Source organism: Anolis sagrei, chromosome Y (genome assembly GCF_037176765.1).
Source record: "Anolis sagrei isolate rAnoSag1 chromosome Y, rAnoSag1.mat, whole genome shotgun sequence".
In the NCBI taxonomy this organism is placed as follows: domain Eukaryota; kingdom Metazoa; phylum Chordata; class Lepidosauria; order Squamata; family Dactyloidae; genus Anolis; species Anolis sagrei.
Window position 1 is genome coordinate 69,418,783 of NC_090035.1, and position 21,642 is coordinate 69,440,424.

General features: G+C 42.0%; 1 protein-coding gene across 1 annotated transcript; it reads left to right on the forward strand.

The window, feature by feature from the left end:
* The first annotated feature begins 7,108 nt into the window (after nucleotides 1-7,108).
* Nucleotides 7,109-13,482, forward strand: LOC137095546 (phospholipase A2 inhibitor and Ly6/PLAUR domain-containing protein-like). Its single transcript, XM_067462328.1, has 4 exons — nucleotides 7,109-7,127; nucleotides 9,315-9,464; nucleotides 11,254-11,394; nucleotides 13,095-13,482. Exons 1-4 carry the CDS (start codon nucleotides 7,118-7,120, stop codon nucleotides 13,316-13,318), a joined length of 525 nt encoding a protein of 174 aa, XP_067318429.1. The 5' UTR covers nucleotides 7,109-7,117; the 3' UTR covers nucleotides 13,319-13,482.
* Nucleotides 13,483-21,642: the final 8,160 nt, after the last annotated feature.

Sequence of the window (21,642 nt, forward strand, 5' to 3'; positions counted from 1 at the left end):
TGAAATTATATTTGTTTTATCCATTCCTGTCTGATCTCAAAATCTAAGGAGAGCCAAGTCTGGTTTGTACTTGGAAAGCATACCATTTTTCCCCCATGACAGAAGTGACTTAAGAAACTGCAAGTCGCTTCTGGTATGAGAGAATTGGCCATCTGCAAGGACGTTGCCCAGTGGACACCCGGACATTTGATGTTCTACCATCCTTCTGGGAGGCTTCTCTCATGTCCCTGCATGGTGGGAAGCTGGAGCTGACATAGGGAGCCCAACCCGCTCTCCCTGGATTCAAACCGCTGACCTATTGGTCAGCAGTCCTGCCAGAATAATGGTTTAACCCATTGCACCACCAACATGCTATATTTGAAGGAAGGTACTGGCAAATGTCCTTTGAAGAATTCTTGCCCTGAAAAATCCAGAGTAGGTTTACCTTATGGCCCCTTTGACACTGCTTTACATCCAGATTTTGAAAGCAGATAAACCACATTATCTGCTTTGAATTAGATTATGAGTCTACATTGCCATATAATCCAATTCAAATCACATAATCTGGATTTTATATAGCAGTGTAGAAGGGGCCTAAATTGGAGTCAACTTGATGGACCATAACAACAAAATAATATTCTGTTAAGGACAGAAGAAAAATTCCTATTTAATATAGATAGATAGTAAAGGTAAAGGTTTCCCCTTGACATTCAGGGCCCTTCCACACAGCCATATAACCCAGAATATCAAGGCAGATAATCCTCAATATCTGCTTTGAACTGGGTTATTTGAGTCCACACTGCCATATATTCCAGTTCAAAGCAGACAATGTGGGATTTTATACAGCTGTGTGGAAGGGGCCTAAGTCTAGTTGTATCCAACTCTGAGGGGTGGTGCTCATTTCCATTTCTAAACCGAAGAGCTGTTATTGTCCATAGACGCCTCCAGGGTCATGTGGCCACCATGACTGCATAGAGAGCCGTTACCTTCCTGCCAGAGTGGTACCTATTGGTCTACTCACATTTGTATGTTTTCAAACTGCTAGCTTGGCAGAAGCTGGGGCTAACAGCGGAAGCTCCCCCCTCTCCCCTGATTCAAACTGCCAACCTTTCGATCAGCAAGTTCAGGGGCTCAGTGGTGTAACCTGCTATGCCACTGGGGGTTCCTTAAATAGATAAGTAAATGGAATTCATGTCAAAGCTCCATAGCTTGTGCTATGTTTTGACTTCCAGATTTTTATACCGAATCCAACTGGGTGTTTTAATGTCTTTAACATTTCAGTTCTCTGGACCCGGGAGCCTGGTGGAATATTCCTCTTCATCCAAAACATATCCTCCCAATTCTCAGAATCATGAATCCACTGTTCTTCTACCTTTTTGTGACATTGATAGGCACAGGTAAGTCCAGGAGTGGAATAATGGAACAGCAAAGGCACTGCCCTTTCAATATGCTCACTGGCCATTACTCATGTTGTGGTAAGAAAGGAGAACATAATACAACCCATTGGCTGCAAGTGAGCCCTTACATCAGTGGTTCTTAGCCTGTGGGTCCCCAAGTGTTTTGGCCTTTAACTCCCAGAAATCCTAACAGCTGGTAAACTGGCTGGGATTTCTGGGAGTTGTAGGCAACACACACAAAATCATAGAATCATAGAATCACAGAATCAAAGAGTTGGAAGAGACCTCATGGGCCATCCAGTCCAACCCCATTCTGCCAAGAAGCAGGAATATTGCATTCAAATCACCCCTGACAGATGGCCATCCAGCCTCTGTTTAAAAGCTTCCAAAGAAGGAGCCTCCACCACACTCCAGGGCAGAGAGTTCCACTGCTGAATGGCTCTCACAGTCAGGAAGTTCTTCCTCATGTTCAGATGGAATCTCCTCTCTTGTAGTTTGAAGCCATTGTTCTGCGTCCTAGTCTCCAGGGAAGCAGAAAACAAGTTAGCTCCCTCCTCCCTGTGGCTTCCTCTCACATATTTATACATGGCTATCATATCCCCTCTCAGCCTTCTCTTCTTCAGGCTAAACATGCCCAGCTCCTTAAGCCGCTCCTCATAGGGCTTGTTCTCCAGACCTTTTATCATTTTAGTCGCTCTCCTCTGGACACATTCCAGCTTGTCAATATCTCTCTTGAATTGTGGTGCCCAGAACTGGACACAATATTCCAGGTGTGGTCTAACCAGAGCAGAATAGAGGTCTTCTGATCTATGTCAGGAAAAAAATACTCAAGGAGCATAAAATATATGATATTCAGTATATAGTTCAGTGTAATTCAATGTATTCATATAGAGTGAAATGAAAAGGAGCAACTGCTCTCAAATATAATAATTGTAATACAAACATCTATATAAATAAAAGTGTAATGTTAGTTTGTGGGATTAACAAAACTCAAAAACCGTTGGATGAATTGACACCACATATATACACATATGCACAAATATATACAGAAATATACACACACAAATATGCACACACAAAACATACACAGAAAGGGGGAAGGAAGGAAGGAAGGAGAGAAGGAGGGAGAGAAAGAAAAAAAAGGAGAGAAGGAAAGAAAGGTAGAGAAGGAAGGAAGGAAATAAAAAAGTGAAAGAGGGAGGGAAGGAGAGAAGGAACAAAAGAAAGAGAGAGGGAATGAAGAAAGGAAAGAGACAAAGAAGGATGGGACCAAAGAGCAAAGGAAGCGAGAAAAGAAACAGGTAGAGAAGGAAAAAAGAAGAAGGGAAAGAAAAAGAGGGAAGAAAGGAAAGAGGGAGGGAAGGAAGGAGAGAAAGAAAGGAGCAGAGAAAGAGGGAGGGGAAGTTGGCTACAGCAACGCATGGCGGGTACAGCTAGTATATTATAAATTATAAAGGAGCAACTGCTCTCAGACATTACAGTTGTAAGATCCCTATACATACAGGTTTCAGGGAAGCATATGCAATACAAACTCTTTTCAAATAAGGTGAGAAGACAACGAGTTATAAAGTCCACAATCCAGAAGAGAGTTCAAATTGCAGTAGTATCCAAATGATGATGGAGCTTAGCTCTCAAGAGAAATCTTCATAGGGAAAATCCTACAGGGATGCCCAGGTAATATTATATACCCTATTTCGGGGACAAATCCCCCTTCTTCAGGAGTTATTAAACCCAGTGATATTGGCTCATGTCTATAACAAAACAGAGAATAACAAGTAATTACCAGCAAATTAAAAAAAAGTGAAGATAACCCATTAAAAAGATAGTTACTTATATAATGCCTGAAGCTTTACATAGAGTGACTCTGTTAAAGGTGATTCAGATTGCGAGTAATGTTAAAGATCCTTCCATAAGCTTATATAGAGTATAGAGGAACTTAAAGGAAACAGCGAAAGTTAAGTGACTTGTGAAGTGACTCTTTAATTCCCTGGGGAGAAAAGGTTTTATACTTAAAGATCCAGTACATTTCCCTTTGGGGTAATAGTTTTTTCAAGTCCATATGAGGTTTTGGAGTAATACATTCCAGAGCACAAAATTTAAAAGAATTAGGTAAGTGATTACATTGTGCAAAGTGTAAATATAAAGAGGATTCAGTAGAAAGACATTTAATTCTGGATTTATGTTCAGAGATTCTGATTCTTAGGGGTCTAGTCGTTTTGCCAACATACTACAGATCACAATCACATGTCAAGAGGTAAATGACATTGCTACTGTTGCAAGTGGAGAAATGTTAAGTGTAGTGCCCACTTTGTTTCTATAGTTATAGACCTCCTTGGTCTTCCAAGATTGTGAGCAGCATTTACAATGTCCACAGGGGTAGTGGCCTCTCAAGATACTTTTGGGTGTAATGTTAAGTCAGTATGAATTAAGAAATGTCATAAGAAAAGCATTAGATAAAGTTGACAAAATAGATAGAACCACCTTACTGAAAGAATATTCCAAATCTACCAAAAATCAAATCATTTGGACTCAAGACTACTCACACTACTCCAAACACATCACCCAAATTATAAAAAAAGCACTGGCATCTTCTACAGGATATTCCTGGTTGTGAAAGATTGCCCATTTTCGGCAATAGAATCATAGAATCATAGAATCAAAGAGTCGGAAGAGACCTCATGGACCATCCAGTCCAACCCCATTCTGCCAAGAAGCAGGAATATTGCATTCAAATCACCCCTGACAGATGGCCACCCAGCCTCTGTTTAAAAGCTTCCAAAGAAGGAGCCTCCACCACACTCCGGGGCAGAGAGTTCCACTGCTGAACGGCTCTCACAGTCAAGAAGTTCTTCCTCATGTTCAGATGGAATCTCCTCTCTTATAGTTTGAAGCCATTGTTCCGCATCCTAGTCTCCATGGAAGCAGAAAACAAGCTTGCTCCCTCCTCCCTGTGGCTTCCTCTCACATATTTATACATGGCTATCATATCTCCTCTCAGCCTTCTCTTCTTCAGGCTAAACATGCCCAGCTCCTTAAGCCGCTCCTCATAGGGCTTGTTCTCCAGACCCTTGATTATAGATGTATCAAATATATAAGAGATTTCTTAATTCCGTTTAGCAAATGTGAATCTCCATGAACATGTGGAAACCACTTTTTGAAAACCACTAGTCAAGTAAAGCATGACCTTGTTAGAAGTCAACCCTTTGAACAAGTGATATTCATGTGCATTCATGTAATGGCACACAGGTATCTCAGCTGTTAAACTGAAGAACCATGTCTTTAAACTTCCAAGGATAAAGACATGCCACTACAAAATGTATTTGGTTAGCAGAGGATGGTTGTTTCTTTGAATGTACCCAAGAGACAAAAACGAAGTAGTCATCTTTAAAAATAACATCTCAGGTTCACTAACAAACTTCTTGTATATATTCAGCATACTAGTCCATAGTTCATTATCTTTAAGTATAGGGTGATAGTATGATAGCTGGGTCTGGAAGCTCCAAGCTTTATGCACATTCCGCAATGGCGGTTGTGAATAAGGGAAGGGGAGAGCGGCACACTGAGGGCGGAAAAATACTTTGTAGTTGCATTTGGTGGAAGGATAGAAAGGAGGGGATAGTTAGGATAAGGTTTAGGGTAAGGCTTAGGGTTTGGGGTAGGGTATGGGTTAGATTAGGGTTAGGGGTTAGAGTTAGGGTAAAGTTTAGGGTTTGGGTTAAGGTTAGGATAAGGGTTTGGGTTAGGATTAGGGTAAGGGTTCAGGTAAGGGTTAGGATTTTACCATCAAAGAACTCTTAATTCCTTCTATAATATCTGTGTTCTGTTCTGCGTTGCGCAAACAGAGCTCCCGAAGGAGCAAAGCGGGAACAGCGTAATGCTCAGAGCTTCTGAACCTAGCTTTCATACTATTACCAAGTATAGCTGTACTCACTGAAGTCCGTAAGTCATACTTCTCTACTAAAGTCCAAAAAGCAACATGAATCCACCTCCACTGAGGTCTGATGCAAACACATCCAGCTCCAATGGGATGATAAGCAGACTGAATACAAAAACGGAGTCCTCTGTCTGAAGTCCCTCCCACACCAGAGAAGTAGAGCCAAACTGGCAAACCAAAATGTACGTGCAATATAGGTTAACAATTATACACATTTACAAACAGTTAATGGTTGCTTGGAAGGTTGCTATTTCCAATGAATCATGCCATATTTTTTGCTTTTCTCTTCATAGCAAGCTGTTTAACCTGTGAATGTACTAACTGTGGTACTGCTACTACCTGTGAAACTACAGGATCCTGCTATGGAGTAGCAGTAGCACACAGCCTAGGTAAGTCCTTATAGCTTCAAGAAGCTCTTCAGACAGCTTTAAATTTACTTTGATGCTCTTTTTTCCTTCCTAGTTTGTGCCATCTAAATGAGAGACCACTGAAAGAACTGAGCATCAACTACCCTGCTCAGATCTTGCAAATTTGGGGCACGTGGCTTCCTTTATTGACTCAGTCCATTTGTAGTATAGAGCTATTGCCTCTTACTTCATACATAATAACCTTTTGCCCCCAAACCACCAAAATAACGAGATAACACAACAATATGGAATAACTCTGGGCAACCTTTATCAATGTTGCCTATTTAACTTTTCTGTGACCTCCAAACCAATTTTTAAAGGGTTTTAACTTGGTGTGGAAAAAGCTGAGGCAGTGGTAATCCAAGACCTACCTCTCAGCTAATATGGGTGAGACACCCGGGTTCCCAAATGTAATAAAAATGCTCTGGTTCAGGGAAATGGCACAGATAATACTGTCCCAAGTCCAGAGGATTTCTTGAGACCAAAATTCTTCCTGCCCCAAGGCCATTTCCTTGGCTTTCACCTTGGTTGTTTAAACCGCAGGTGAGGGTTCCTGTTCTTGGCCTACATCACAAAGGGGTGTCTTAGATGTACACTGAGATGTGAATCCATCCCTTTTCCCGACACAGATTAGGAGCAAGCATCTACTTTGCCCCCACCCCCCACCAAGCCTTCCAAAACAGCCCTGATGCTCCCTTGCAGGTCACAAAGAAATTGTTGGTTAACTAAGTCTGAGAGGTCGATGCCATCTGCTCAGAAGAAATCTTTCCTGTCATGAGTTATTTTGTGATGAGGTATGAAAGATCCCAGACCATTGCTTAAGGTCTTGTAAATTGCTTGATTGACTCTTTTTCTGGTTCCATTGAGCCTTTTGACATCACCCCTTCCTGGTTGCTATGGGGAGTGGAGGGGGCAGGACGGCTGCATGAGCCATCTGGTTGCACAGCTGGCTGGCAGCTGAAGGAAGAACAAGTGGTGTGCGTCAATGCTTGGTTGAGGCCAGGGAAGGGGCACACTGCTACCAGGCCAGGCCGTAGCTCTAACAAATTGCCATGGAAATGGTAGCCAGGTGGCAAGGGCTGTCCCTCTATATGAAAACGGAGACCATTCCCCCTCAAGTCTGGCCACCCAGTGACCCCTTGTAATGAGGGTGAAGCCGCCAGTTGCCCGGTGAGGATGAATGTGACGGTGCGAGTGGCACCACCTATGTGTAGAACTGTTAGTTGCAAGATTTAAACTGTTGTATCATGCTTAATCCTGCCTTTTTACCCTGCTTATGTATAGTTGGATGGATTGGTTACTTATAGCTGTCAATCAGTACTGTTTGGCTCCACCTCTTCCTGCAGGGGGGGGGGAGTGCTTCCTTTTTCTTTTCATTATGCCATCAGAGTTTGTACCAGATGGACATGAGTAAGAGACTTGACTCTAAAACACCCTGATTTAAGTTACCTCTTAGCATGAGTTCTGAGGTTTTTTACCCTTGAGACTTGTGCTTCATGTTCAGACCAACCTGAACGACGTTGGAAGTCTCAAGCGCCTTCAAACCGGTTCTTTTGGCACCAAAGGAAGATTCTGAGTCTTCAAAACATACGCCATCTGAACTGGGGTTGTGGTTTGCTCCAGCATTCACAGCCATTGGGGAAAGAGGAAACTTGGAAAGGCTTCTCAGCTTCAAACACCTTGGACCCAGGACTAATTGAGACTGTAACGTATATTTTCCTTCACCCCTCTGAAGTTTCCAGCTCATTGCTTTAAGAAATAACTCTTTGTGATCAATAAAACTTATTTTGAGTTATTTACAGTGTTTTGGGTTTTTGAGAGTTCCAGTTTCCTAAAGGAGGGCAAGAAGCAATCCCTTGGGAGGAAGATGCCACGTTCATCCCTCCTTCATTAAGAATAATAGTCCCCAGGCACGACGGCACAATGAAAGATAAAAGTGCAGACTGGGAGGTGCCACAGCTGCCCCCACCAGAAAGCAGCTGAGCTGAGTCACCTGAAATCATGGCTCCCATGTTAGTAAAAGGAGGGGGGCTCACTGAGAAGGGGAATAGAAAAACCTGGATGCAAACACTCTCCCTGATCTGTAGAGCCCCAATACAGTAGAAAACAGAGCCGTTGGGAACTGAAGTTCCTAAAACTTCTAAACACTGGGGGAGGGGAGGGGGCAAATGGGCAAAATAAAGCCCCCCCCACATGCCCGGTATCCCCAGGGGCAGAGAGTGGGTGGGAAAGCAACCAAGGTCAAACCCACCCCCCCTCTTCCCTATGTACAGGAGTTCAGATTGCTGTTGTCTTGGTCCAGTGCTAGATCTCAAGTGAACTCTAGGAGCTAGTCCTGGCAGGGACTATTTTCCACCAATCTCTATTGTTGGAGGTGAGCAATTAGCACTCTGACTCCAACTAGCGGGGGTGGAAAGCTAATTTTTTTGAGTCATTTCATGACATGTCCAAAATATGATAGCCTCGGTTTAGTCATCTTAACTTCATTAACACCCATTAATAGCCCGCTCTGGTCATGAAAATATAGGGCTGTGGCTTCTTTGGTGTAGTCTAACTATCTGAGAGGAGAGAAGGCTGAGAGGAGATATGATAGCCATGTATAAATATGTGAGAGGAAGCCACAGGGAGGAGGGAGCAAGCTTGTTTTCTGCTTCCTTGGAGACTAGGACGCGGAACAATGGCTTCAAACTACAAGAGAGGAGATTCCATCTGAACATTAGGAAGAACTTCCTGACTGTGAGAGCCGTTCAGCAGTGGAACTCTCTGCCCCGGAGTGTGGTGGAGGCTCCTTCTTTGGAAGCTTTTAAGCAGAGGCTGGATGGCCATCTGTCAGGGGTGATTTGAATGCAATATTCCTGCTTCTTGGCAGGGGGTTGGACTGGATGGCCCATGAGGTCTCTTCCAACTCTTTGATTCTATGATTCTATGATTCTATCTGTAATTGGATCATTTTGTATCAGATTGGGTTCTTGTAGGTTTTTCGGGCTATGTGGCCATGTTCTAGAAACATTCTCTTCTGACATTTTGCCTGCATCTATGGAGGGTGTCCCCAGAGGTTGTGAAGTCTCTGAGGATGCCTGCCATAGATGCAGGCGAAACATCAGGAGAGAATGCTTCTAGAACATGTCCATATAACCCGAAGAACCTACAACAACCCAGTGATTCCAGCCATGAAAGTCTTCAATAACAATACATTGTATCAGATTGTTGCAAAATGCCATAAAGAGTTGTTCCATTGAACTAGATCAGGTTGATTTCAGTTGATTTTTAGTAATTTTGAAAACATTCAAGTGTTATCTATTCAAGACAGAGGGTGAAAGCTTTCAAAAATTGGCAGAAAACATTGACTGCTGTCCCTCTTCCAAAACTATATCAATAATTATTGGACAATGATTATTACAGGGGCCTATGATACCTTAAAGACTAACAATTGATCACGGCACACATTTTCATGTATTATCCCTGAAAGCTTGAAAAATAATAAAGTTATTATTAAGGTGCCATGGAATTTTTTGATTGTTAATGCCTAAACAGAACAACATAGCTGCCTGCTACCCATTTCGTAACTGTACTGATTCTTTCCTTCCCTTCAAACAGGAAGCTCCCCCACAACATATATAGAGAAGGGCTGTATGCCTAGTTCTGACTGTAAAGATGGGAGCGTTAGTGTAACGGTGGGAAAAGGAATTTATATGAGGACCAATACTAGGTGTTGCACAACAGACAACTGCAATACAGTCCCTGAAGGTATGTTGACTCAACATTTAAGGATAAGATGGAACCACAAAAATGTTTTCAAACTCACAACATATTTACTTTATTGCTTGTTAACTTAGAGAAATGCAATAATAGCATTTAAGGCAATGGTTCTCAACCTTCAGAATGCCACGAACCTTTAATACATTCCCTCATGTTGTGGTGATCCCCATCCATAAAATTATTTTTGTTGCTACTGCTTAACTGTAATTTTGCTACAGATATGAATCATAATGTAAACATCTGACATGCAGGCTGTATTTTCATTCGCTGGACCAAATTTGGCACAAATACCCAATACACCCCAAATTTGAATACTGGTGGGGTTGGTGCAGGTGTGTGTGTGTGTTGATTTTGTCATTTGGGAGTTGTAGCTGCTGGGATTTATAGTTCACTTACAATCAAAGAGCATTCTGAACCCCACCAATGATGGAATTGAGCCAAACTTGGCACACAGAACTCCCATGACCAATTTATTTTATTTATTTATTTACAGCTTTTATATTCCGCCCCTCTCACCCCACAGGGGACTCAGGGTGGATTACAGTGTACACATATATAGCAAACATTCAATGCCAATTTTGACATACAAACATATACAGACATACACAGAGGCTATTTAACTTTTTCTGGCCGCCAGGGGAGCTGTCACTTTCATCGTCCATGTGCGATGCTGATGAAGTACTTCCACATTCCCCACATGCTTCTCCGCTGGAATGCTCTGTTGGAGTCTTCTTTATGGCCTCATAAATTAGTTAATTTAACCTCCCCACACTTTAAGGTGGTACCTAATTTTCCTACTTGACAGATGCAACTGTCTTTTGGGTTGCAAAGGTCGACAACAGGCTACACACAATTGGTTGGAAACCCACTCCAACCCGGGCTGGCTTTGAACTCATGACCTTTTGGTCAGAGTGATCTTAATGCAGCTGACATTCAGCCAGCTGCACCACAATCCCAACAGAAAATACTGGAATGGTTTGGTGGGCATTGACCTTGAGTTTTGGAGTTGCAGTTTACCTACATCCAGAGAGCACTGTGGACTCAAACAATTATGGATCTGGACCAAACTTGGGAGAATACTCAATATGCCCAAATGTGAACACTGGTGGTGTTTGGGAAAAATAGATCTTGACATTTGGGAGTTGTAGTTGCTGGGATTTATAGTTCACCTACAATTAAAGAGCATTCTGGACCTCAGCAATGATAGAATTGGGCCAAACTTCCCACACGGAACCCCCATGCATGACTAATAGAAAATACTGTGTTTTCTGTTTGTCTTTGGCGACCCCTCTGACACCCCCTCATGATCCCCCCCCCCCCCCCGGGGTCCCGATCCCCAGGTTGAAAACGCTGATCTAGAGAAATTATATTCTTATTAATATTAATTACCATACTATGCTCAGTCTGAAGTGTACATAGAAGAATATTCAAACATAATTGACACACAGTCCCTAGTTATATTTCATACAAGAAACAAAAGAGGAAGAATTCAGAAGAAAGAGAGCTGGGTGTGTGTCTAAAAATGTGCATAATGTTTGGCACATGAAACTCTCGTCGTATTTGTCTTACAAAGTCTTTTGGCTTACAAGTTTAGCAGACATATTTACATAATGGATGGGAATTATGTGGTAAGGACCAAAGGAAGTCATTGAATTGTCCAGCAATATCCATGATGTATGACCAAAGTAAGAGATTCAGTTGCCAAATGTTTATAGAGAAGGAATGTGACATATATTGAAACAGGTTTATTCACCAATTCTACCTTCCCATGCTTCAGTGCCAAAAGAAGACACAGCAGTCAGCAAAGTGGAATGCCCTTCATGTTTTGGTCTCTATCCTGCCTCCTGCGAGCCTACAATGATGACCTGCGCTCAGTCAGAGAACCAATGCATCAACATTACTGGCGCTAATATCGTAGGTAAGCTGTACTGTAATGAGCATGGATTCAGGTGCCATATTTATTCATTTCATATACACTTCCTGCTTATATATATTGAGACTAAGAGCCAACTGGCAAAGTAGGGATAGAAAAGGCAGGGATCCGGGGCACCTGTGCCAAAGGTTAAACATATCCAGCTTCCTCAACCATGCTGTATAGTACTTGGTTTACAGAATCTTGGCCAGAACATGGTTTCCTTCCTCCAGATATGTTCCACCAATACCCTTCCTAAGAATCTCTGCAACAAGGATTCGTGTCCCTCTAGGATTTTCTAGGATTTTCTTCATTGAAATTTTCTGATACCCAAGAAACCCTTTTTTTTCATTAAGGAATTCAAATGTTTATCAATATTTTTTTCTATTCTTAGAGAAATTTTGATAAATACAAAGTAGGCCATGCTGCAACTGGCTTTGCCTTATATGCAGTGCCATCTGCTGACTTCCATGGGAGTAGAATGGGAATCCACTCGGGGGTTTTAGACCAGATTGTAAAATAGTTATTGAAAGTTTCAAATTCTCTCCCTCCTTGAAAGGATAAAACCCAATACAGATGCCCTCAGTGTCTAAATTAGTGGTTCCCAACCTTTTCTTGACCAGAGACCACTTGACCAGGGCCCACTTTGACTGGGGCACACTTTGACCAGGGCCCACTTTGACTGGGGCCCACTTGACCAGGGCCCACTTTGACTGGGGCCCACTTTGACTGGGACCCACTTTGACTGGGGACCACTTTGACCAGGGACCACTCTGACCAGGGACCACTCTCCAACATAAAGAGGAAGGAGGTTCAAGGACCGGATTTTCATTCTCATGGCCCACTGGTGAGCCACGGCCCACAGGTTGAAAACCACTGGTCTAAAAGCAGAACGTGGATATTTAACTCTGAAATGGGTCAGTGATGAATGATCAACTATAACAATAATATACTTTATTTACATTCCGCTCTATCTCCCCAAGGGGACTCAGAGCAGATTACACATACATATATGGCAAACATTCAGTACAATTGACAAAGACAGGACAGTACATAAACAGAGGCAGGCTTCCCTCTTTTTTCCATCTCTGACATTGGAAGGCTGTGCACAACTCTGCCATGAGGAGGTGCTGTTGCTCCATTCTTCCATGACGAGAAGCTCTGTCGTTCATAGACACCTTCCTGATTGGACTGTTGACATGTTTTTCAGAGGCACCTTTTTTCTCCCTGCTAAAAGTGGTACCTATATATCTATTCACATTGCTGTTTTCAAACTACTAGATAGGCAGAATATAGGCTGACAGCGGGAGCTCACCCCATCTACGACTTGAACTGCCAACCTTAAGGTCAGCAAGATCTTGTGTAGCTGGTGGTTAATCTGCTGTGCTAGCCACAACCCTAAATTAATACATTCTTCTTTTGAAAAATCCACAGGTTCATATCTCTCATCAATACACTACCATGTACCATCTGTTCCTCATGCCCCTTGATCAGTGCATAAAAGGAAACAGGATACACAGGGTTTTTTTAAAAAAAAAAACCAAACAAGTCCAGCTTATTGCACTACAAATGAGTGGTCCTACTGCCCTGCAGACCCTGAAAATATAGAATGAGGGGAGGGGGGCTTTGTTGTCTGAGATATAGGGCCTTTGGTCTCTTCTGTGGAATTCCAGTGTGGTATAATATTATCTATGATTCTTTCACAGCATCAAGAGTCCAAATACCTTTTTCGGCTCGAGGGTGTGCTTCACCTTCGGCCGCCAACATTCAACCACTTTTGGGTCTCATTTCTGGTAACACTGTTTACATGGCTCACACCATCAGCCTTAAGACGCCCTCAAACAGTGCCGGTCTGGCTCCAGGGAGCAGCACTTTTGCCATCCTCCTGTCCAGTCTGATTGGAATCTCATTCACCAAATTCCTTTCTTGAACTCAGCGCTTCTGCTTACTTCCAAAAAACTTGCCTCCTCAAACTGGAGAGAGGCAACCTACAAGGAAAGGTGATGTTGACGTGAGAAGTTGAGATCATCCACTTCAGAACTGTTTGCAAAACTGGAACAGGCAAGACATCTCAATAAAAATGAATAATAAAAATACGTAGCCGTGCTCATCTGTATTGATATCAAAAGGGGTCTTCTAGCACATCTGCAATTAAGAGAACCAAGTACGTTGCATAAACTTTTGTAGGCTTCCTCAACCCAGTTGAGGAAGTAGACTGGATTTGTCATTTGGGTACAATTTGTAATCGCGGGGGGGGGGGGGGGGGGGGGGAGCCATATGTGATGGGTTTGCATGTTAATGTGTTGTGGTGCTGTGTGTCATGATAGGAGAGATGGGGGTGAAGCTGAAAGGGCTATGAGGTCTCACAGTCCCCAGCCACTTCCACAGCTCTCCAGCCTCTCTGACAACCAAAGCTCACTGATCATTGGGGCGAAGCAGAACACATATATAGCGAGATGAGAATTTACTGATCACAGGGAGGGATAGCCAATACTCCAGAGGACAGGAGCAAGATTCAAAATGATCTTGACAGATTAGAGAGATGGGCCAAAACTAACAAAATGAAGTTCAACGGCAGGCCCGTAGCCAGGATTTCGTTTTGGGGGGGGGGGACGGACGGGGGGGGCTGAATTTTTTAAAGGGGGATTTTGGGGGGGGGGTGAATTTCGGGGGGGGGCTGAGTCTGAGTGAAAGAGGGTCTAGCCTAGCAAACCTTTGGTATCATTACCCCAATACCCCCATGCATATGGGATATATTGAGTATGGTGATCAGATCATGATATGAATAAACATAACAGTTTAAGTAATGCACCAGTAAGGCCTTTTCACGAATCACCATGGGAATTTCGGGGGGGGGGGGGGGCTGAAGCCCCCCGAGCGCCCCCCCCCCCCCCCCCCCGGCCACATGCCTGTTCAACGGGGACAAATGCAAGATACTCTACTTAGGCAGAAAAAACGAAATGCAAAGTTACAGAATGGGGGACAATGCCTGGCTCAAGAGCAGTACGTGTGAAAAAGATCTTGGAATCCTTGTGGACAAGTTAAAGATGAGCCAACAATGTGATGTGGCAGCAAAAAAACCCAATGGGATTTTGGCCTGCATCAATAGGAGCATAGTGTCTAGATCAGCGTTTCTCAACCTGGGGGTCAGGACCCCTGAGGGGGTCGCGAGGGGGTGTCAGAGGGGTCACCAAAGACCATCAGAAAACACATATTTCTGATGGTCTTTGGAACACAGTGCTCTCTGGAGGTAGGTGAACTACATCTCCCCTAAATCACTGTCAATTCCTCCCAAATCCCTCCAGTATTTTCTATTGATTATGGGGGCTCTGTGTGGGAAGTTTGGCCCAACTCTATCACTGGTTGGGTTGATTGTAGGTAAACTATAAATTCCAGCAACAACAACTCCCAAATGACAACGCTTATTTTTCCCAAACTCCACCAGTGTTTGCAGGTGGGCATATTGAGTGATTGTGCTCAGTTCGGTTCAGATTTGTCATTGTTTGAGTGGATGTAGGTGAACTACAACTCCAAAACTCAAGGTCAATGCCCACCAAAACCTTCTAGTATTTTCTGTTGGTCATGAGAGTTCTGTGGGCCAAGTGTGGTTCAATTCCGTTGTTGGTGGAGTTCAGAATGCTCTTTGATTGTAGGTGAACTATAATTCCCAGGAACTACAACTCCCAGATGACAAAATCAATTTGCCCTCAACCCCACCAAATTCAAATTTGGGCGTATTTGGTATTTGTGCCAAATTTGGTCCAGTGAATGAAAATACATCCAGCATATCAGATATTATTTACATTATGATTCATAACAGTAGCAAAATGCAGATATGAAGGAGCAACAAAAATAATTTTATGGTTGGGGGTCACCACAAAATGTACTAAGGGGTCGTGGCATTAGGAAGGTTGAGAACCACTGGTCTAGATCTAGGGAAGTAATGCTACCCCTCTAGCTGGGCATGTTTAGCCTGAAGAAGAGAGGGCTGAGAGGAGATATGATAGCCATGTATAAATATGTGAGAGGAAGCCACAGGGAGGAGGGAGCAAGCTTGTTTTCTGCTTCCCTGGAGACTAAGACGCGGAACAATGGCTTCAAACTACAAGAGAGGAGATTCCATCTGAACATGAGGAAGAACTTCCTGACAGTGAGAGCCATTCAGCAGTGGAACTCTCTGCCCCGGAGTGTGGTGGAGGCTCCTTCTTTGGAAGCTTTTAAACAGAGGCTGGGTGGCCATCTGTCAGGGGTTATTTGAATGCAATATTCCTGCTTCTTGGCAGGGGGTTGGACTGGATGGCCCATGAGGTCTCTTCCAACTCTTTGATTCTATGATTCTACAACACATAGCAAGTGGATACCGGGAGGAAATAAGAAAGGCAACGATGAACAGACATTTCCCATCAGTGGACTGAAGCAGAACTATGTCAGAGATTACTCTCTGTTTGGGTCCCTGCAACAGACATCCCCAGATCCAAACTTGGTTTCGTGCACAAAATTATTAAAAAATGTCCTCGGCTATATTTATGAGGCATATAGGAAACATCTATTTATTTACCATATTTATATACCACCTTTCTCAGCCCAAAAGCGACTCAAGGTGGTTTACAATCAGCATAATTCAATGCCCTCAGCAACATAAAATATAATTAAAAACTTTAACATATAATATAAACATATAAAAACAATAGGAACAATAAAAAACAATAAAACATAAGTCCTCAGTGTCTTGTTACTAAAATAATTTTCCAGTAAGCATTGTCCTGTTGTTCCGTGGATCTAAATTAGCCTGTTACACTGCATTTGCAAATGCTTACTAAAAAAAGCTAGGTTTTAAGTCTTTTTCAAAATGTTAGGAGGGAGGGGGCTGATCTAACATCCCTAGGAAGGGTGTTCCATAGCTGAGGAGTCACCGCTGAGAAGGCCCTGTCTTTCGTTCCCACCAATAGCATCTGTGAGGGAGGCGGGACCGAGAGCAGGGCCTCCCCAGATGATCTTAAAGACCTGGATGGTTCATAGGAAGAGATACGTTCGGACAGGTAAGCTGGGCCGGAACTGTTTAGGGCTTTTCATGCTTTTCATGTTTAGATGTAGATCCAATTTCAGTGTGTGTGTGTGTGTATGCAAATTCATTATTATTATTATTATTATTATTATTATTATTATTAAGGGTTTCTAAAAGAGTACATCGAGAGAGTGTCAATCATCGACATATCAAAGAATAAAATAAAGCAGTGGGGGTGTGTAGGGAGGAAGAGGACGTGAGGGTGTAGATAGGGGCTGGGAGAATTGGGAAGGGTGTGTGGTATGGTAAAGAAAGAGTGTGCGGGGAGGGTGGAGGATGGAGAGAAAGAGAGTTAGCAATATTATCTAATGATTATAGCCCGTTGCGCTTATTAGTATAAATGCTGGCATGGTTTTCTTCGCAAGCTTCTCCTTATTCCACAGTTAGTTGGTATGAAGGTAATTTTTTACTAGGGACCAGTCGACTTTAGTTTTTGCCGTTTTTTGCATGTCTTTCAAGTGTTCTGTTAAACAGTCCATGTTCATTATGTCTAGAAGTTTACAAATCCAATCGTCAACCGTTGGGGTTTCACTGTTCTTCCATTTTTGGCCACCACTATCCTTGCCACCGTCATCATGTGAAAAAGGAGTCTGTCCTTGTTTTCCTCTAGTGCAAAATCAAAAATGCCCAGGAGAAAGTATTCCGCCTTCATCTCTTTCTTTATGTTCAGGATTTTATTTGTGATGATGTGTAATTCCTTCCAAAAAATTTTGATCTTGTCACAAGCCCACCAACAATGAAAGACACTTCCAACACAGTCACAACACTTTTTTATACCATTTTGGAATAATTGAATTTGCATATATATTTTGTTTTTCTATATATATGCAAATTCAATTATTCCATAATTTGAAAAAATCTGAAATCCAGAAACCCTTCTTATGACCCCAAGCATTTTGGGTAACACAAACTCAACCTGTCGTCATCATCATCTCCAAATTATGCCTTTCAAAAGTATTTTATTGTCAGTAACCCTTTCATAGAACAAACAGAATGTCATTCACTTTAATTTCTTAAAATTAATTTTTGTCATAATTATCATCACCATTTTATTTCTTACCCACCTCTCCTCGTGGCTCAAGGTGGGTAACAACATTGCTAAAAACACATAATCATCTAAAAGCATTCTATAAAATGCATGTATTAAAACTGTGGTGCTGGAGGAAAATTCTGAGAGTGCCTTGGACCGCAAGAAGATCCAACCAGTCCATACTCCAGGAAATAAAGCCTGACTGTTCGGAGTTCTGAGGCACCAGAACTCAGAGAAGGCTAAAAACCTGGTAAAACAACGGGTCCCATAGTTGCTTAGTAGGGATGTACACTCAATAAAAAATGTTTCAAAAGTAATTACAAAATTTCTAAAGTGTTTCTAAAATATAATTAGTAAAAATTAATTACTACAACAAGAGTAACAAAATTTACTGCAAGTTACTATTTCATTATAGCAATTGTGTCTGATGAAATTACTATAATTGAGGAAACTTCAGGGGCTGCTTTCTCCCTCATTTTATAGATATTGGGCTGAAATGTGCTACAATGGTAGAACACATTTATCACTGTTAGCACACCAAATTTCAGAAGGTTTAATTTATCCATGGATTTTTGGTGAATTTTCAAAGTTTTTATAAACAACATTTTTTTAATAATAAAGAAAATCTGTTCCTGGTTTGAAAGTGTTATTTACTGTTTAATGGTGTAATTCTTACTTTGAAAGTAGTTGTTCTACTCCATGAACTTTGTTTTTATGGCACACACTTCATTAAATTGGTGGAGAGTCAACAAGATACTATAAATAAATAAATAAATAAATAAATAAATATAAATGTACTAAAGCACAAGTTTTTGCAGTTTAATAAACTTTCTCCACATTTCTACGATAGAACCAATTAGGAAATGACATTTGTAACCCAGGAAGAAAAATCATAGTAAATACACCATCAAGGGCCATCTTGACCAACCCCTTTCTTCCAAGCAGAAGGGCACCATGACATCCCCAATCTCAATGAATTAATATACTTCCCCTATTGAATTGGAAGGGGCCCCCAAGGGCCATCTATTTAGGGCAGTGGTTCTTAACCTGTGGGCTGTGGACCACCAGTGGGCTGCGAGGATGAAAATCTGGTCCACAAGCCTCTTTCCTCTTTATATTTTATTTATTTTATTTGGGCTGCTTGACACTCCTTCCTTTTGCGCTGCCTGACACTCCTTCCCTGTCACTGACCAGCCCCGACCCCTTGGATAGACTACATCAGCTCTAGATTATTAAATATGGTTTTCTGTGGGTGAGCAGATGGTGATTACTGGATTATTATTATTTCATATCAAAAGCATTGCATAAATTAGAATAAAACTGAAAAAAATGGAGCACAGGTGGCTAAATATCTTTTGACCATAAATGGGCAACAGCAACGGCATTGTCTGTAGCCTCCAACAATTCTTCCTCTCTACATGAGGTAGGGCATAGTGGACAAGCATACAGATGCGGAGTTGTCTATTCTGCTCCACAGTCACACAAGGTATGAGATTCTTCTAGATGGTGCCATTTTGCCAGGTTGTCTTTTGATCTGTCCACTCCATTTCTGAGTCTGTTCAGGAATTTCCAAGTTGCCTATTCTTGGTTTGCCCCTGGAAGAAGACCCTCGTAGGGAGGCATCCAGTTGGGATTTCCTGGTTTAGCTGCCCGGGGATACCCTTGCTGTTGCTGGGAAGACACCAAGAGGAGTGGTAGTTCTCATAAAGCTTTTGATTTGAGTCTACTGGGAGGAGGCTGGTAGCCATGGAGTGGATGGCTTTCACAGTGTTCAACCTTATTTCTCTCACATTTAGCAGCAACTTCCCATTGCACATCAGGGGGGCGGGTAATGCCAGCTAGCTTGTAGACAGGGGTCCTCAACTAAACCTGGGGGCCATTTATGGCCCTCTAAGGTCATTTACATGGCCCTCGCTCAGGGTCAACCTAAATCTGAAATGACTTGAAAGCACACAACAACAATCCTATCTCATCAGTCAAAAGTAGGCCCACATTTCCCATTGAAATACTAATAAGTTTATTTATTATTTATTTGTTATTTATTTACAGTATTTATATTCCACCCTTCTCACCCCGCAGGGGACTCAGGGCGGATTTACAAGGTACATATACATGGCAAACATTCAATGCCATAGACACATAACATATATAGACAGACACGGTTATTTAACATTCCAGCTTCTGGCCACCAGGGGAGCTGTCGCTTCACCAGCCGTTTGTGACATTGATGAATTACTTCCTCATTCTTTGCATACTTCCTGGAGATTTTTATGGCCTCGTAAATCAGTTAAATTATATTTCTTAAAATTGTTATTCATTTTAATTATTGTATTGTTTTTAAGTGTTTTTTTGCACTACAAATAAGATATGTGCAATGTGCCTAGGAATTCATTCATGGTTTTTTCAAATTATAATCTGGCCCTCCAAGAATTTGAGGGACTGTGACCTGGCCCTCTGTTTAAAAGGTTTGTGGACCCCTGTTGTAGAGTTTATCAACAGGTGTAGGTTTAAGACATCCTGTGATTATTCTGCATGTTTCATTCAATGCTATGTGTAAAGGCTTCTTCTTCGTTGTCTGATATTCTATTCAATCTAGTATGCTGCCACCATCTGTGAGGCACTAAGCTATGCTGCCACCAATTAATAAGGGTTTCCTATTCAGTTTATTAATGGATTCCCCTATTTTCAAATAGATTCATTGCTACCACTCTGTAGTGTTTCTTTTGGTGTGTAGTGAGGGTTTTTTTTCCCCTTTGAGATAGTACACTGAGGCTTGAGTCACTAAAACAACAAGAAGTTTATTTGGAGTATGGAAGGGTCTTAATGGTTTCAGAGTTCTCTTCTCCTGAGGTATAAAGCTTCACGAGTTAGTTTCAACAAATCTTAATATAACTTTAGGGTGTCTTTTACTTCACCAACTAGTTCTTTAGTTGTTACACTTCTAAATATGTTTCCTTATTTGACAGATTATCTAAGGTCAGCTAATGACCTTGTCTCCCTTCAACTTCCTGCTGAAGTAAAGATTCCCAGTGGGATTTCTTCTCCTATTAGCACACAGCTAAACCACAACCTAAATAAGTCCCCTTTGACTTATTTAAATCACTCAGGTTAAAAGCTTTCCCTTAGTTTGGTTCACCACACGTTTGAACCACCTTCTCTTTGGCTCGATGACCAAAGGACTGAAGCCTCAAAATGTCTGCTTCTGGTAAGTGCAGTTGGCTCCACTCCTTTCTCCATGGCAACCCAACTCAGAGTGCTGAGCTTGCTCCCAGGCCCTCTATTTCTGCCATTTCTAAATGGTCAACCCTTTATGTACATCCATAACTGTCTTTTACCTCCTGAACACATACATATAATAATATTCAACCATCTAAGCATATATATATATATATATATATATATATATAGGGGAGCCCCCGGTGGTGCAGTGGTTTAAAGCACTGAGCTGCTGAGCTTGTTGATCGAAAGGTCGCAGGTTCGATTCTGGGGAGCGGCGTGAGCTTCTGCTGTCAGCCCTAGCTTCTGCCAACCTAGCAGTTCGAAAACATGCAAATGTGAGTAGATCAATAGGTACTGCTCCGGTGGGAAGGTAACGGCACTCCATGCAGTTATGCTGGCCACATGACCTTGGAGGTGTCTACGGACAACGCTGGCTCTTCGGCTTAGAAATGGAGATGAGCACCACACCCCAGAGTCAGACATGACTGGTAGGCCTGGGCGGTTTCATTTTGTTAATTCGTAATTCGTTAATAATTCGTTAATTTTTCCAATTACAAAACGATAACGAACCATTCTGGAGCAATCATTAAAAAAACGAATTTTTAAACACGTTTTGTAAATGCTTCGTATTTCGTTATTGTATTCGTTTCGTTATTGTTCAGAGGTCGTTTCGTTATTATTTCCGCATGTCTGGGCCAGTTTTATGGTTTAATTAGTGAAAAAAATTATAACATCACACCAACAGTCAAGAACAGAGGGAGAGGGAAGCTTCAGAAGTTTTTGGAGGTTTTTTAGCGTATTTCACGGTCGCGTCCGCCATTAACGAATCGATTCGTTATTGTTTCGGAAATCGATTCGTTAATTTTTTACCATTTACGAAATTTCGTAAATATTTATTTATTTATTTATTTATTTCTTGCATTTATTGACCGCCCCTCTC

What these genes read in the sequence shown, in the direction of transcription:
- LOC137095546 (XM_067462328.1), top strand. An exon ending in CTGCAATACAGTCCCTGAAG is followed by an intron (nt 9,465 to 11,253) that starts GTATGTTGACTC and finishes CCCATGCTTCAG; the next exon opens with TGCCAAAAGAAGACACAGCA. An exon ending in TACTGGCGCTAATATCGTAG is followed by an intron (nt 11,395 to 13,094) that starts GTAAGCTGTACT and finishes ATTCTTTCACAG; the next exon opens with CATCAAGAGTCCAAATACCT.